The 17,511-nt window shown below is 37.4% G+C and overlaps 1 protein-coding gene across 1 annotated transcript in view; it reads right to left on the bottom strand.

Annotated features, from left to right (window-relative positions):
- The window catches only part of VPS50 (VPS50 subunit of EARP/GARPII complex), a 132,035-nt gene that overhangs the window by 31,890 nt on the left and 82,634 nt on the right, over positions 1-17,511 (bottom strand). The window contains 4 exon segments of the mRNA NM_001105413.2: positions 1,069-1,175; positions 4,487-4,605; positions 8,101-8,277; positions 10,396-10,486. Coding sequence (NP_001098883.1) covers positions 1,069-1,175; positions 4,487-4,605; positions 8,101-8,277; positions 10,396-10,486 — 494 coding nt within the window.

Genomic DNA, 17,511 nt, shown 5'->3' with positions numbered 1-17,511 from the left:
CAGAATTCTTCTAATTCTGACTATAAATTCTAGAGAATAACTCATGATTGTAGGTTCAGTTAGCTCTCTTGGATAAGGAAGAAAAGCTAATTCCCTGGCAATAACCAGCCATATAATAGCTTTTTAGAATCTGCCATTTTTCTGTGTCATAAAAATATAAACTTTTTCTTTTCTGCTCAATTCATTATTACTTTTCCACACTATTTTTCCTAAAGAAAGTCAGACTTCTAAAAAAAGAAACTTCCATCTTTATCCCATTCATTAATGAAATTTAGAAATTATCTTTGGGAACACAAACTTTTTTTATTAGAGCTAAGAGTCATTAAACTAGGCAACAGGAAATTATCATCTCCATAAATAGAACACAGAGATTTTTATAGAAGTCACTAAGATTCCTGACTGGTATAGGTAACTTAATTAACATGAGAAGACATCTCTGTAACTTATTTGTCAAACGTACAGACTTATTTGTGAGACACAAAGGTTGAGATAGCATATAAAATGCTGAAGTACCGATATTAAATATCCCTATCATCTTCAAACTTAAATATTTCATATGGCATTTCTAGGTTATTTGCCTTCTACAAAATCATCAATAAGGGTCTTATCTGTAACATGAATAACACTTCCCATGGTGTGAACATTTAGCTTGTAGAACTCTTGTGTCTGAAAAATGCCAGAACAATCACTGTTCACTCTGCCTATCTGACAAGACTGTGAATATCAGTGAAACAATAAAATACAAAATACTGTAGAAATACAAAACTGGTACTACCATTATCTCATATGGACCTCTAACTCACACAGACAATTTTTCCACTAGATTTCTATTAATTGGAATATTTTACAAAAAGTGGAAGACACAAATATTAGTAGTTAACTAAAAAAGAAAAGCTGACATTAGTATTACTATTTGGAACAATTAAGATGAGAAAGCACTGACATAAGACAATCTTAAATTCTTCACTGTGGTGGGTACTGGACTGCACAATGAAAATCCATTTGGTAATAAATGTAGACTAATCTAACTGCTATAATAATTTTTTTAAAAAAGGAATAGCTACTTACCAACAAGCCTTATTACATTCAATGTTGTATTTGTTAAGATGGGTGCATTCACTTTATTTAGACTGTAATCTGATTTCTTCCTGCTTTTTAGGGTCTCTCGAGAAACACTTGATATGAGAAAACAAAACAGATTTCAAATTAGGGTTGGCAAGTAGTAAGTCAATAAGTTATTCAGCTTAGGATATAGCCTTCCTTCACTAATTAGCTATTGAAAATCTTACCATGTATCAGTTGGCGATACAGAGATGATCCTCCGGTCCTTACAGAGGGGAAGAGAAATCATTAAGCCAAGAAATAAAGGACTATAATGTATTTCTTCAGTTCTCACACATTATCAACCACTAAAAGAAGCTGTGTCACTGAATCAGAGCAATGTTTTCTTAGGTCTCCCAAGCCGATAGAAATAAAAGCAAAAATAAACAGATGGGACCTAATCAAACTTACAATCTTGCACAGTAAAGGAAACCATAAACAAAATTAAAAGACAACCCATGAATTGGGAGAACATATTTGCAAATGATGGGACTGACAAGGGCTAACCTTTCAAAATATACAAACAGCACATAGAAATCAATAACAAAAAAACAACACCCCAATCAAAAAATAAGCAGAAGACCTAAACAGACATTTCTCCAAGGAAGATATACAGATGCCAACAGGCACATGAAACGATATTCAACACTGCCAATTATTCGAGAAAGGCAAATCAAAACTACAGTGAGGCTATCACCTCAAACCAGATGGAATGGCCATCATCAAAAGTCTACAAATAATAAATGCTGGAGAGACAGTGAAGAGAAGGGAACCCTCCTACACTGTTGGTAGGAATGTAAATTAGCGCAGCCACTATAGAGATCTATATGGAGGTTCCTTAAAAATCTAAAAATAGAGTTACATGACCCAGCAATCCCACTCCTAGGCATATATCTAGAAAAGATGAAAGCTCTAATTTGAAAAGATACATGAAGCCCAATTCTCACAGTGGCACTATTTACAATAGCCAAGATGTGGAAGCAACCTAAGTATCCATCTACAGATGAATAGATAAAAGTGTGTGTGTGTGTATGTGTGTGTGTGTATGTAAACCCACACCCCCACATATGCACACACACATACACAGACAATCACACCCATACAATGGAATACTATTCAGCCATAAAAAGAATGAAATAATATTATTTGGAGCAACATGGATGAACCTACAGATTATTACACTAAGTTAAGTAAGTCACACGAAGAAAGACAAATACTATAGGATATCACTTATAGTGGAATCTAAAAAACAATACAAATGAACTCATTTATGAAACAAAAACAGACTCACAGACACTGGAAAAAAAACTTATGGTTATCAAAGGGGAAGTGGTGGGGAGTTTAATTGGGTATATGGGATTAACAGATGCACACCACCGCATATAAAATAGATAAAAAAACAAGGATTTATTGTATAGCACAGGGAATTGTATTCAATACCTCATGATAAATGATAATGGAAAAGAATTTTTAAAAAGAATGTATATATATATACACATATATATGCATAACTGAATCACTTTGCTGTACACTGACAACTAACACAAAATTATAAATCAACTATATGTCATTAAATAAATAAAAAACAAAAAAGAAGATATGTCATTTAAAAAACAAAAAAGTGTTCTAGGGAAATTACACATCAACTGTATCAAGCATCCTGATTTCAGACCTACAGATATGAAAGACACTTCACTTAGAATCTGAAATAGGTATAAAGTATAATGGTAAAGTCTAGGGTTGCGGTGATTGGAGAAGGAAATGGCAACCCACTCCAGTGCTCTTGCCTGGAGAATCCTAAGGACGGGGGAGCCTGGTGGGCTGCCGTCTATGGGGTCGCACAGAGTCAGACACGACTGAAGCGACTTAGCAGCAGCAGCAGCAGGGTTGGGGTGACAGTAGTAAATTCAAAGGAAAAGCAGAAGATATATGGTAAGTACAGAAGAAAAGGGGACAACATGTAACAAGGCTAGAGGTGAGAAAGCAATATACTCAGAGAGGCATAAGGAGTTGACAGTGGTAGCCTGGAGAATGCATGGGCAGAAGGAAAAGTAAAGGCCAGACCATCGAAAACAACGGAACGTCATGATGACAAAGAGCATGAACCTTATCTTAATTGCAGTGGTGAGCCATTAAGCATTTTAGCTAGGAAAAAGGCACAGTCAAATTTGTATATGAAAGAAAAATCTAAATTTGTATCCAAGAATGGATTAGAAAGGGTTAAGACTAGAGATGGGAAGCCAAGGGAAGGGGATTGATTCAATGATCTGCATAGACACTTTTCCTTGAACTAGGATGGTGGCAGTGAAATACAAGAATTTTAATAAATTCAAGAGACACTGAGAAGTTGAAATTGACAGTAACTGTCAACTGGTTGGCTGGCTGCAATTAGGAGTTTACATTGTGTATATTTCTTAAGGGTCAAAGTTTAAGGGGCTGTAAAACCCACCAAGAATGGGAGTACATATGTACACATGTAAATGGAAGCTGTTTGTTCAATTTAATTAGTTTTCTTTTCAGCAAAAACATACTCAAAACATCTGATGAAGAAGTCCAACAAAATAGTTCTACTCAGTTCAAAATGGATCACAGATGTATATGTCATACATTTGTGCAAACCAATGGAAATAAATTTTCCCAATTATATGAGTTTCTCATTTTTGAGGTGAGAGATTATATCAGTCAAGGTGTCAAATCAACCAAGTATTAACTAGGTACTTAGAGGGTAAAGGGTAGGAAAGAGGGTATGTAAATCTGTCCTTAAAAATATATTTGTGGTCATTCAGTGTCTGATAGTCATGACATTACTCACAAATCAGAATCAGGCCCAATTTAAAGAAGGTGACAAAAATTCTTATATGGTTATCATAGTTTTTGAAGAAGACAGTTAATCATAAAACAAAAACTCAAGTACAAAAAAAGGAACATTAATAAAAGGCTCCAATAGCAAATATCAATGACACTGGGAAGATTTTTCTCTGTTCACTAGACTGAGGCAGGAACTCCACATACAAAACAAATGACTGTTTTCCTCCTTGAGGAAAAGGAAATCAATGTGAAACAAACTGATCTATGTGAGGCATAAACTGCCTTCCATGGTGGTACTGATTCTATAAATTGCAAGTCTGTTTTTCTGAAAAAGCTACTGATCTCTAAATTAAGAGCTCTTAGGTTATGCCCATTATATAAAAAAAAAACAAAAAAACAAACTACATTTTCAGCCTTTCAGGAATCATTTTTAAAATATATTAACTTGTCATGTGACATTATAACCAAAAGAAAATTTAATTTTTGAGGTTTGTTTTTTCTTAATCTTGCAAGTAAATCCTATGTGTTAAGCATGTAACATAAAATGTGAAATACCATACAACCTAAGAATAATTACCTTTTCACAGGAGCATCGCCTGTCTGCTCATCAACGAAATCTCGTTTCAGTTCCTCAGGAACATCACTGTCACTGTCATATTCCTGATAGGCACTTTTTTCCTGTTCATCAGATTCATACTGGAAAAACCCAACAAAACAGTATATTCAACAGTGTGAATGTAGAACCAACCTTTCTTGGAGTCTTTCAACACAATAAGATAATACCCAATCTTAGAAGCTTTAATTTTGCCATCAAAACCTTGTTAACCTTCCCTTTTCTTTATCATCATGCTACCTTAACCAGCTCAAAGGAAAAAAGAAAAATACAAACATACGTTCAAAAGCTTATAAATGCCCCAAAGAAAAAAAAGTTTCCCTATGAACAAACAAATAAAAAACAACACACACCCTAGAAGAGGAAATGAGTGTATGTTTGATTAAAAAAAACTCTTCAAGTAGTTTCACCATACTTATTTCCATTTTGCTAATTTATTATAAAAAGCTGAAGGATAAAATTCCGACAGTCTAGAAGTATTAATTCAGCTTAATAAACACACACAACACACATGCCTGAAGGATAAAATTCTGACAGTCAAGAAGTATTAATTCAGCTTAATAAACACATACAACACACATGCTAACATTCTATCTAATTCATTATTTAATTCCAAGGGCAGCTTAGAAACAGGCTAAGAGTCCAGGGACTACTGAGAGCAAGGACAAAAATGGCAGATTTGCTCTTGAGAGGCAGTGACTTTTCATCATCTTTTTGGCATCGTGGCCCAGTGCAGTGTGGGAGAGGAAGAGGAGTCCACGCGCAAGAAAGGAAGCACGGTAGTATCACATCACTGCCGATGAGCATTATAAATTAATATGACTGAACAACGGCTAACATGTATTGCGTTTTAACCAAGTACTGGGCTAAGTGCTTTCATAAACTGCCCCACTGACTCTTCAAAACAATTCTATGAAGGAGTTTTATCCCCATACGCCAGTTGAGGAGACCAGTATGATGACAACATGCAAAGAAATTAGTCCTCTAATTCAATGACTACTTTTTGAGTCTAAAGCATTATGACAGGCTTCCCAGATGGCTCAGTGGTAAACAGTCCGCCTGCCAAGCCGGAGACGAGAGTTTGATCCCTGGGTCAGGAAGATCCCCTGGAGGAGGAAATGGCAACCCACTCCAGTATTCTTGCCTGGAGAATCCCATGGACTGAGGAGCCTGGTGGGCTACAGTCCATGGGCTCCCAAAAGAGTCACACACGACTTAGCGACTGAACAACACCAACAAAGCATTCTGACAGGTTGTTTCTAAGATGTGGACTCTGACCCTCAAGGACCTATGCTGTACCTGGGAAGGTCAGCTCACACGTTAATGGATACAAATAAACATTGGAGACATTCTCCTCTACTTGTACACAACGTGATTCTGCTGACACTCAGAAAACTGTTCTCTATAAACTAGGGTCAGCTGCCCAGCACCATAGATCATTTTCAAGGATTCTGTGTTTGCAAGTTTCCCTACCTGATAAAACTTGTAACCCCAACATCAAGACTTCACAACACTTCCACGGTCGTGCATGGATGCGTGCTCTGTGTGGAGTAGCAAAGCCTTTTGGGTCACCTCACCTGCACACTCCCAACTGAGAGCCAACAAGGCAACCACCCTCTCCCTTCTTGTTTCGGCTGTAAACAAACGCCCTTTTCACAGGTGACTTAGTGCCACATTCTTAACGTTTCTGTGCATTTCGCCGGTGATTTCACCGTCAGAATGTCCCCCAAGCCCAGGACTGGTGTCGTCCAGTGTTTCCAAGTGCAAGAAGACTGTAAGGTGCCGTATGGCAAGAGTAAGTGTGTTAGATAAGCCTCACTCAGGCAGGGGTTATAGTGCTGCCAGTTGTGAGCTCTATGTTAAGAAGTCGACACTGTATATTAAAACACACATAAAACAAAGGCTGTATACTGACCAGCTGGTGAAAATGCTGTGACCAGAGGCTTGCAGATACTTAATCCCATATGTTGCCTAAAAGTAACAGTTTTCTATTGCAGATTTAGTGTTCCTGGTTACCTTATATAGAATACAACTGCCACAAAGAAAAAATCAAAGGCAATGCGAGATTAAAATGAACAAATCACTAGTACAGAGGGATACATTATTTCAAAAATATTGGACTGGCTTAATTCCTTTCCATTTAATCCATATTAACTGAGACAAAATGTCACAAAGAATCACTAAATTATCATTTTACATAAGGTTTACTATGAAATAATTTCTACTTCACAATGAAACATGATATTGGTGTATTTTCATGACCATGTTTTTTAAAGGATAGTTTCACTTACTAACAAAACCCAAAACCATGGAGACAAATTCAACAGCTTTTTGTCAAATGTGCACAGTTTGCACCACATCTTCATCAAATCCAAAATAAAAATCGTACCTAGTCCCTCTGGAAATTCTGCAGAGCGGAAGGACACATCCAAACTAAAAACTGTGAAAACAGCCTGTGGGTAACGGTGAGGCCAGCATTCCCACACTGTAAATACGGGAACACTGAGGGTCACAGAGTCACAGGGACTTGCCAAGAGCCACACAGTTAATCAATAAAAGTCATAATCATCAGCTGCCTGCAAATCTTGCCATCAACTCACACTACTTTGGGTTTACATTTTTTGAACTGCTCAGAGTGTTGTTAAAACACTACTCCTATATAACACAAGGAGCCCAACGTGACACTGTGATGACCTAGAAGGGTGGGGTGAAGATTCAGGAAGGGGGGTGATATATTTATATACATAGTCATGACTGATTTGCATTGATGTATGGCAGAAACCAACACAACATTATAAAGCAATTATATACCAATTAAAAATAAATAAATGTACAAAACAAAAACATCATACTCCTAAATGCTCAAAATATTCCTAGCCAGTAACCAAATAAGACATTACCCTTTCTCAGTAAAGGGGATATGGAACAAAATGACTCACTTAGCTGCCCAAGAGTAGAGCTGAGAGAAAAGTGCAGATGATCTATTCTCACATACATCCATCTATCCAACAAATCGTGTTAACTGTGCAGTGAAGAAACTATACTCCTATTCCATCAATAATCTGATAAGAATATAAAGCAATCTAATAACAACATAAGTAAACATAAAGACAAAGCTCATCATTCAAAAGGTCAACGTCAACAAAATGTACTCGAAAGCCATTCATTTCCAGTGCAAACAGTAACATGGGTGCCTAAGTATAAAGGTAGGAAAGTGGGTAGTAAATATATGAACCTATGCGTGTGTGCCTAGTCTTGTCTGACTCTTTGCGATCCCATGGGTTGTAGCCTCTAGGTTCCTCCGTCCATGTATTTGCCAGGCAAGAATACTGGAGTGGGTTGCCATTTCCTCCTCTAGGGAGTCTTCCCAACCCAGGGATCGAACCTGTGTCTCCTGTGTTTCCTGTACTGGCAGGTGGATTCTTTATCACTGCATCACATGGGAAGCCCCATAGGTACGAAAGGAGGGCAGTAAATGTATGAACAAATCTAGCCAATTACCTTGCTCACTGGCTACAACACTCTCGATAAGAAAACCCCACTTACATTCCACAGTATGTTTTAAAAACACCACATACCCCATTAGAAGCCAGGACATCTTCTGTTTCTTCATCTTTGTGGTCCGCCTGAATTTCAAATGGATTCCCACCACTGCAGTACTGCTCAAACAAGGTTACCGTTTTTGAGGAAGTTGCAGATGACTGCTTACTGGGTGAAACCGATGGGGAACGAGACTGTTCCATGAATTTAAATTCCTAGACATTAAAAAAAGAAATGAGCCAGATTCCTTTTTGCAACAACAATACAATTCAATTATATCAACATGAATTTGACCAAACTCCAGGAGATAGTGAAGGACAGGGAAGCCTGGCCTGCTGCAGTTCATGGGGTCGCAAAGTACTGGGCACAACTTAGTGACTGAACAACAGCAACATAAACATATTCCATCAGTGCAAACGGAGAGTTAGTGAAGAAAACCATCCTGATTCTTTACGTTATTCATTTTAAATCTCATAAGTTTTTGAAGCACAAACTTGCAAACACATGTTCAAACGTTTTCCTAAAGACAATTCAGTAAACCGACATCACTTAAAACAGAGCTATGTGCATCAAGATATTTTTGGCTTACTTTATGGAATGGCACAGAATTTTTAATAGCTTCAATTCAAATGATAATTCTAAAACTTTTTACCCAACAGCAAAAGTCCCAGTAGGGTAGTTTTAATCAACAGAGTCATTTATAAAAGCTAATTGTTGTCAGGTCAAATAGCTTACACCATTTAAGATATTCTATGTGAATACAATGAAAACCAAGCATGCAACATATATCTTTCTCTGTTAAGGTGGTGGTGGTGGTTTAGTCACTCAGTCACGTCCGACTCTTGTGACCCCATGGACTGTAGCCTGCCAGGCTTCTCTGCCAATGGGCAAGAATACTGAAGTGGGTTGCCATTTCCTTCTCCAGGGGATATTCCCAACCCAGGAATCAAACCCAGGTTTCCTGCACTGCTGGCAGATTCTTTACCGACTGAGAATGTGTGTGTGCCTGTACCACACACACAATTCATGGCTAAATACAAATTCAAATAAAATTATTTACATAGAGATGCTAAAGTCAATGCTGGAATTTGAAGTAATATAAGGAATCATCTTAATTTAATAACTCTGCTGCTGCTGCTGCTAAGTCGCTTCAGTTGTGTCCGACTCTGTGCGACCCCATAGGCGGCAGCCCACCAGGCTCCGCCACCCTTGGGATTCTCCAGGCAAGAACACTGGAGTGGGTTGCCATTTCCTTCTCCAATGGATGAAAGTGAAAAGTGAAAGTGAAGTCACTCAGTCGTGTCCGACTCTCAGTGATCCCATGCATCACTACCAGGCTCCTCCATCCATGGAATTTTCCAGGCAAGAGCACTGGAGTGGGGTGCCATTGCCTTCTCTGTTAATAACTCTAAAATAATGTTAAAATTAATATTAATTTTGTTATCTTTAAAGCATTTATTAATCAACATGTTTCATTGCGTTTAATATCACCATTTTAGGAAAGCAATATGATAAACCTGGATAAGAAGTAAGCTATTATACAATATGAGTGTAAACACTATTCCATTAAAAAAATCCTTTTAATCATGTATTCTTTACATTTATCCAGAATAAGAAAATTCCTTCTAGAAAGATATTTCTTCCAGAGGCAAAAACTAACTGCAGGAGACCTTCTAAAAAGGAATCTAAATTTATATACTATATTCTGACACTGGATATTTGTAGGACATTGTCTAACACACAAGAAATATTTATCTACACTGTGTTTCAATCAAGAGAAAAAACAAATCAATTAAAGATATTTTCACAGATTGCATTACAGGATTCAAGGAATCAATTAACTAATAAAAACTAGTGGTATTTTTTAGTAAATGCCTCTTTTATCCCTGAGGCATTTTCTCATTACAGACAAATTTATGAGTTGCAGCAGAAATTAAGAACCTACTGGACCCTTTAAGAAATGACAAATATTCTTCAAATATAAGCATTTTCACTAAAGACCATCAAAATATAACTGATTATTTTTCTGCAAGATTTAAATAAAGCAGGGACCCTCTTCTGAAATCTAAAGAAAACAAATTACTTTAATTGTGACTCTTTGCAGGCAAAAGAGTTTTTCTAAACTGTATAAACTGAAATTAGTAAAAAGTGACAGACTGTGACATCCATAAAAGTGTCATCCTTGTAAAAACAGGCTTATTATTAATCACTTTTAAGGAAGAAAGGAAAGGCACTCTTCCCTAATTTAATTATTTTATAAATGCTTTCATGTATCTGGTTTGCTTTTAAAGATTACTAAATAAAAAACTGATTTATCTGTTCTTAAAACTTACATGAAGTTGCAAGATGCTGAAATTTGACTTCACAGGACAAAGCTCCCAGGTCTCATTCTCTAGAAACATTCTCAGTTCATCAAGCCTTGTTCTTAAAAACAAATAACGAATAATCCCAAAAGTAAGAAGAAAAGCACACTGCACGCAAGAATTAATGTAACAAAAACTATTACAGTTATCACTGTGATCATAATCAAGTTTGAAAATCCATTCAGACCAATGTAGTAAACACAAACATTTGCTTTTATGTACTTATCTGTAAGAGAAAAAAACCTCAAGTATTTACCAAACCCAATAATATTTCTACTATATTGCAAAAATAATAAATGCAGGGAAAATGACATTTTTATTAAGGGTTTCTAAACTAAGCGACTCACCAACTCATGTACATAAGATATCCTTTAGCTAATGACATCATTGCCAAAAGAAAAAAACAAGAAATAATTTACAGGGTTTATGAAACCATAAATACTGACAAATGTTAAATGTTATGTTATTGTTATGTTTAATTTAATGTTATGTTAAAAAGCATAGATCTTAATCATTCTTACTAAACCACAATATCAAGGTGATTATCACTCTCTAAATATATTTTAGCTCAGTGCCTATCTCTACACAACATTTACAAGATAAATTAGTAAGTATGGCACTTAAATTAACAAGTAGTCACACATTATACTGCTTACTGTTTTCTGAGTGTGTGCATGTGAGTGTATGTACGTTCACTAGTGTCCAACTCTTTGTGATTCATGGACTGTAGCCTGCTAGGGTCTTCTGTCCATGGAATATTCAGGCAGGAATACTGGAGTGGGTTGCCATTTCCTTCTCCAGGGGATTTTTCTGACCCAGGGATCGAACTCCCATCTCTTGTGTCCCCAGCACTGGCAGGCAAATCGTTTACCATAAGCACCGCCTGGGAAGCCCTGTATCTTCAGTAATCAGTATATATACAAGCAATTCCAGAGAAACAAATACTTCTTTCTTGTTAATGCAGGAATAAAAAGGCCAGTGCCTGTCCTCTTCCTACAACAAACCTCACTGCTGTTACTAAAATCATGCTAAAAACAAAATCTAGATTTTTAAAACAAAAACCCACAGGTTCTAAATTAAAGATGGAATAAATGGTAAAATCTGTGAAAAGCAGAAACTGTTCAAAATATTAGTGAGTTTAATAGACAAGGGCTTTAAAGTACCTACTGTAAACAAAATACAGAAAAAAAGATGCACAAAATGGATAGAAAATTTTTTTAAGAACTGCAATAATAAAAACAAAAAAGAATCAAACATTCTATAACTGAAAAAATACAATACTTCAAATTAAAATTGGGTAAGTAAAACACCCGATTTTTACTTCCCTGGTGGCTCAGACGGTAAAGCGTCTGTCTATGATGTGGGAGACCCAGGTTTGATCCCTGGGTTGGGAAGATCCCCTGGAGAAGGAAATGGCAATCCACTCCAGTACTATTTCCAGGAAAATCCCATGGACAGAGGAGCCTGGTAGGCTACAGTCCATGGGGTTGCAAAGAGTTGGACACGACTGAGCGACTTCACATTCACATTCAAGTAAAACACCAGATCACAGAATTAATGAACTTGAAGACAGTTTGATAGGAAATAGCAAACCTGAAGCACAAGTGGGGAAAAAAAAGGAAAAAAGGGAAGAAACAGAAAAGATCATAAGAGATAGGTGAGGCTGTCAAAACATCTAGCATGCATACAACTGGATGGAGAGGATAGAGAGAAGCGCAAAAGAAACGTCTGAAATGGTAGGTCACGGCTGAGAATTTGGCAGAAGTGGTTGTGCCCATACCTGTCACCATTTACAAAAATTAACTAAAATGAATCACAGATCAAATGTAAGAACTAAAACTATGAAGCTTACAACTCTTACAATTCTACAAAGAAAAGATAAATAAATCAATTTTAAAATGGGCAAATGCTTTGAACAGATATTTTTTGTAAAGAAGATATATGAACGACCAGTAAACATGCAAAAAGTGTCATTCATCAGGCAAATATAAATCCAAACCATAAGGAGGTACTGCTTCACAACCACCAGGATAGCTAAATCAAAGAGACAACAAGAGCTAGCAAGGGTTTGGAGAAGTTAGAACCCTTATATAGTGCTGGTGGAAATGCAAAATGGTACAACCACTTTGGAAAAGTTTGGTAGTTCCTCAAAATGTTAAATATAGAGTTACCATATGACCCAGAAACTTCGCTCTGTGTTGGTTTTCTGTGGCTACTATAATAAATTAACAAAAACTGGGTGACTTAAGGTTTAAGGTGGTGCTAGTGGTAAAGAACCCATCTGCCAATGCAGGAGACTTGGGTTCAATCCCAAGACAGAGGAGCCTGGTGGGCTACAGTTCATAGGGTCGCAAAGTGTCTGACACAACTAAAGTGACTTAGCACGCGCACACACAGGTGACTTAAGACAACAGAAATTTATAATCTCACAGTTCTGGAGTCCAGAAGTCTGAAATCACAAAGTGGAAATCAAGATGTCAGCAGGAATACACTCTCTCCAGAAGCTCTAGAGGAGAATCTGTTCCTTGCGTCTTCTGATTTATGCTAATTGCTACCATTCCTTGGCTAGTGGCCACAGCACCCCATCCTCTACCTGTCTTCACATAACTTTCTCCTCTATGTGTCTCTGTATCTGTATCAAGTTCCCTTCTATCTCTCTTTAACTGTGATGGCATTAGGGCCCACCCAGATAATCCAAGATAATCTCGCCACAAAGTCATTAACTTAGTCATATCTACAAAATACTTTTTCCAAATAAATTAACATTTACAGCTGCCAAATATTAGGACCTAATTTTTGTTGGGGGGCGGGGAAGGGGGACAGAGGGAAATAGACAAAACATTTGTCATCTTACTACACATTCCTAGATACATACCCAAAGAACTGATGATATATGTCTATGCAAAAACTTATACAGAAATGTTTACGGCAGCATCATTAGCAAGAGAGTTCCAGAAAAAAACGTCTATTTCTGCTTTATTGACTATGCCAAAGCCTTAGACTCTGCGGATCACAATAAACTGTGGAACATTCTTAAAGAGATGGGAATACCAGACCACCTTACCTGCCTCCTGAGAAACCTATATGCAGTCAGGAAGCAACAGTTAGAACTGCACATGGAACAAAAGACTGGTTCCAAATAGGAAAAGGAGTACGTCAACGCTGTATACTGTCATCCTTTGTTGGGGTCCTTTAATGGACCGGGACCTGGCGGTCGGGAGGCGACGATAAGAAAGTAAAAGAGAGAAAGAGGCTGATACTCCCTGGTTTACGCAGAAAACCAAAAAGTCCTTGACACAGGACTTGCGTCTCTCACAAAGGCACCAGGCGCCCTCTCGAGGAGGGGTGAAGGCACAGGGCACCTTCTTGAGAGAGTCTTAGAAGCCCAGGCAGAAGAGTAAGCAAGACTGGTCTCTGCGTTCCAAGCAATCAGCCAGAGAGAGAGAGAGAGAGAAAGAAAGAAAGACATGGAGACCCAAGCTCTGATGGAGCGAAGGTGCATTAATGAATTTTCTGTGAGTATATATAAGCTGTGGTACAAGAAGTTTCTTACAACTATGATAAAGATCAGAAAACCAAGCGTGTAACAACTGTTACCAAGGGAACAAGGGATTAATAATTGCCACAAGGTCAGAAGACCATCCGTATCTCAAGAAAGGGGATCGAGACTAAGTAGTTTTGTTGTAAAGAGAATGTTTACTAAAGGAGACTCAAGCCTGTCTCACACAATGACCCTGGTTCCTGGGAGCAGCATTCTGCTCCACTTGAAAAGAAACAAAGGACCTGTGAGAAACAGCAGGTAGGAATCCTCCTGTTAAACATTCCCCGACAATCCTTCATATTTAACTTATATGCAAAGTACATCATGAGAAACACTGGGCTGGATGAAGCACAAGCTGGAATCAAGATTGCCGGGAGAAATATCAGTAACCTCAGATATGCAGATGACACCACCCTTATGGCAGAAAGTAAAGAGGAACTAAAAAGCCTCTTGATGAAAGTGAAAGTGGAGAGTGAAAAAGTTGGCTTAAAGCTCAACATTCAGAAAACTAAGATCATGGCATCTGGTCCCATCACTTTATGGCAAATAGATGGGGAAACAATGGAAACAGTGTCAGACTTTATTTTTGGGGGCTCCAAAATCACTGCAGATGGTGACTGCAGCCATGAAATTAAAATATGCTTGCTTCTTGGAAGGAAAGTTATGAACAACCTAGACAGCATATTAAAAAGCAGAGACATTACTTTGCCAACAAAGGTCCATCTAGTCAAGGCTATGGTTTTTCTAGTAGTCATGTATGGATGTGAGAGTTGGACTATAAAGAAAGCTGAGCACCAAAGAATTGATGCTTTTGAACTGTGGTGTTGGAGAAGACTCTTGAGAGTCCCTTGGAGACTCTCAAGGAGATCCAACCAGTCCATGCTAAAGGAGATCAGTCCTGAGTGTTCATTGGAAAGACTGATGTTGAAGCTGAAACTCCAATACTTTGGCCACCTCGTGCGAAGAGCTGACTCTGAAAAGACCCTGATGCTGGGAAAGACTGAAGGCAGGAGGAGAAGGGGACGACAGAGGATGAGATGGTTGGATGGCATCACAGACTCAATGGACATGGGTCTGGGTAAACTCTGGGAATTGGCAATGGACAGAGAGGCCTGACGTACTGCAGTCCATGGGGTCGCAAAGAGTCAGACACGACTGAGCAACTGAACTGAACTGAAAAAGTGAAAACAACCCAAATGTCCATTAACCGAGGAAAGGATAATCAAATTATGGTCTATCCATACAATGGAATATTATTTACCAATGAAAAAGAAAGAAGTTCTGTTACATGCTCCAACATGGATGAACTGTTAGAAATATTCTAAGTTAGAGCCAAACACAAAAGGCCATATAATGTATGATTTCATTTTTATGAAATGTTTATATGTAGGCAAACACAATGGGCAAATACACAGAGACAAAAAATAAGTAAGTGATTGTCAGATGCTACAGGAGGAGAAAAGTGCCAATTAACTGGTAAAGGGTTATTTTTTGAAGTGATAAAAATATTCTGAAATTAGACAGTGGTGATGCTGTTGCTGAATTATTAATATATACTTTATAGGAGTGAATTTTTGGCATTTTTGGTATGTGACTTATATCTCGATGAAGCTATTACTATAGAACAATTATTGAGATAGGCAGGACTCTAAAAGGCACTCTAAAATCCCTAAAGATTGTCTGCACTATTGCCCAGGAATAAATATGATGAAGACCACCCTGTGATTACATCACCAAATATGGAAAAAAGGGATTCTACTGATATAAGTAAGATTACTTGAACTGCCTTGAGTTAATCAAAACAGAAATTATCCAGGTGGAACACCCTAATTGAACAAGCCCTTTTAAAGTAGATCTTTATTCTTCTCCTGACAAAAGATGGGGAAGTCAGACAGAATTTCTGGCTTTTGAAACCAAAGGGGTCAAGTGCAAGGACCAGAGACATAAGAAGCTGAAGGCTTTTTAGCTGACGGGTAGCATGAAAACAGAAGCCTCAGTCCTAAACCCACAGGGCACGGAACTGGGCCAGTGTCTTGAATGTGCTCAGATGCAGATTCTTCCTCAAAGTCTTCAGATGAAAGATCAGCTAACACCTGGATTTAGGCCCTATGAGAACCTAAGCTGGGAACCTAGACAAGACATCCAGACTTTCACAGAACTGTGAGAAAGCAAAAGGGCATTGTTTTAAGTTGCTAAAATTCATGGTATTATATTACACAATAATATAAAACTATTATGGTGATGAAAGATACCAACTCACAGACTGAAGCTTAGTTATACCTACATATAAAAAGTATAGAAAATAATATAGAAAGTAAAATATATGACAATAACATTAAAAGAGAAGGTAAATGAGTTATAAAGTTGGTTCCTGCATTATTTTGGAAGCATATTAACCTAAGGTCAACTGTAACAGAACAGGAATGCATATTGGAATGTTGATGGTAGCCACTACCAGAATACAAATTTTAGGCTGACAAAAAAGTAATTTGAAAATTGAAAAGACACAGTCAATCCAAAAGAAAGCAGAGAGAGAAAAAAATGAATGAAAAAACAGTTATCTACACTTCTAGAAATCAAACAGCAATATGATGGGCTTAAACCCAACTATGCCAATAATAAATTACATGAAAATGAAATAAAGGTCCAATCGAAACACAAAAATTGTGCAACTGAAGGTTAAAATTTAAAAACCATATATGCTATTTATAAGAAGCATACTTGAACTATAAGGTTGAAGTTAAAATCAGACTGGAAGCAAAACTAGATTGAAAGTAAAAATTACAGACATGATTTCTTAAAATTATGAACTACAAAGGAAATCTTATTGAAATTCTTTCTTCATCTATTAAAATGATCAATATTGTATTTTTCCTATAGCTGTGCAATAGTAAATTAAATTTATTAATTTTTAAAAAGTCTAGTCCACCGTGTATTCCTGTATTCAACTCTGCCTGTTCTTGAAGTACTGTCTTTTTTTAGATATATTGGATATAACTTGCCCATCTTTTGTTCAGGACTTTTGCCCTTAAGTTCTTTTGAGCTACTAACCTGTAATTTTTCTTGTTTGTAATGTTTTGGCATTAGTGCTATGATGGCCTCATAAAATAAGTTATAAAGCATTCCCTCCTTTTCTATTCTCTGCATTGGAAGGCAGATCCTTAACACCTGGACTACCAGGGAAGTTCTCTTCTACTCTCTGAAGGAGTTTGTGTCTGACTCTGTGCGACCCATAGACGGCAGCCCACCAGGCTTCCCGTCCATGGGATTCTCCAGGCAAGAATACTGGAGTGAGTTGCCATTCCCTCCTCCAGGGGATCTTCTTGACCCAGGAATCAAATGTGTGTCTCCAGTGATTTCTGCATTGCAGGCTGTTTCTTTACCACTGAGACACCAGGGAAGCCCCTTAAGATCTACAGATATCCCTTTAACTGATGATATAATCTCTTTCTTCTTCTTGCCCAGTTTTGCTAAGTAGTATTGTAGATTTCCTTCTATTATACATTTACTTTCTCTTTCATTGACTTCTCAGTTCAGTTGCTCAG

This window comes from Bos taurus, chromosome 4, assembly GCF_002263795.3.
Source record: "Bos taurus isolate L1 Dominette 01449 registration number 42190680 breed Hereford chromosome 4, ARS-UCD2.0, whole genome shotgun sequence".
NCBI classification, from domain to species: Eukaryota; Metazoa; Chordata; class Mammalia; order Artiodactyla; family Bovidae; genus Bos; species Bos taurus.
Note: the sequence above shows the minus strand (reverse complement) of the source record. Positions and strands in the feature narration are given on the sequence as shown.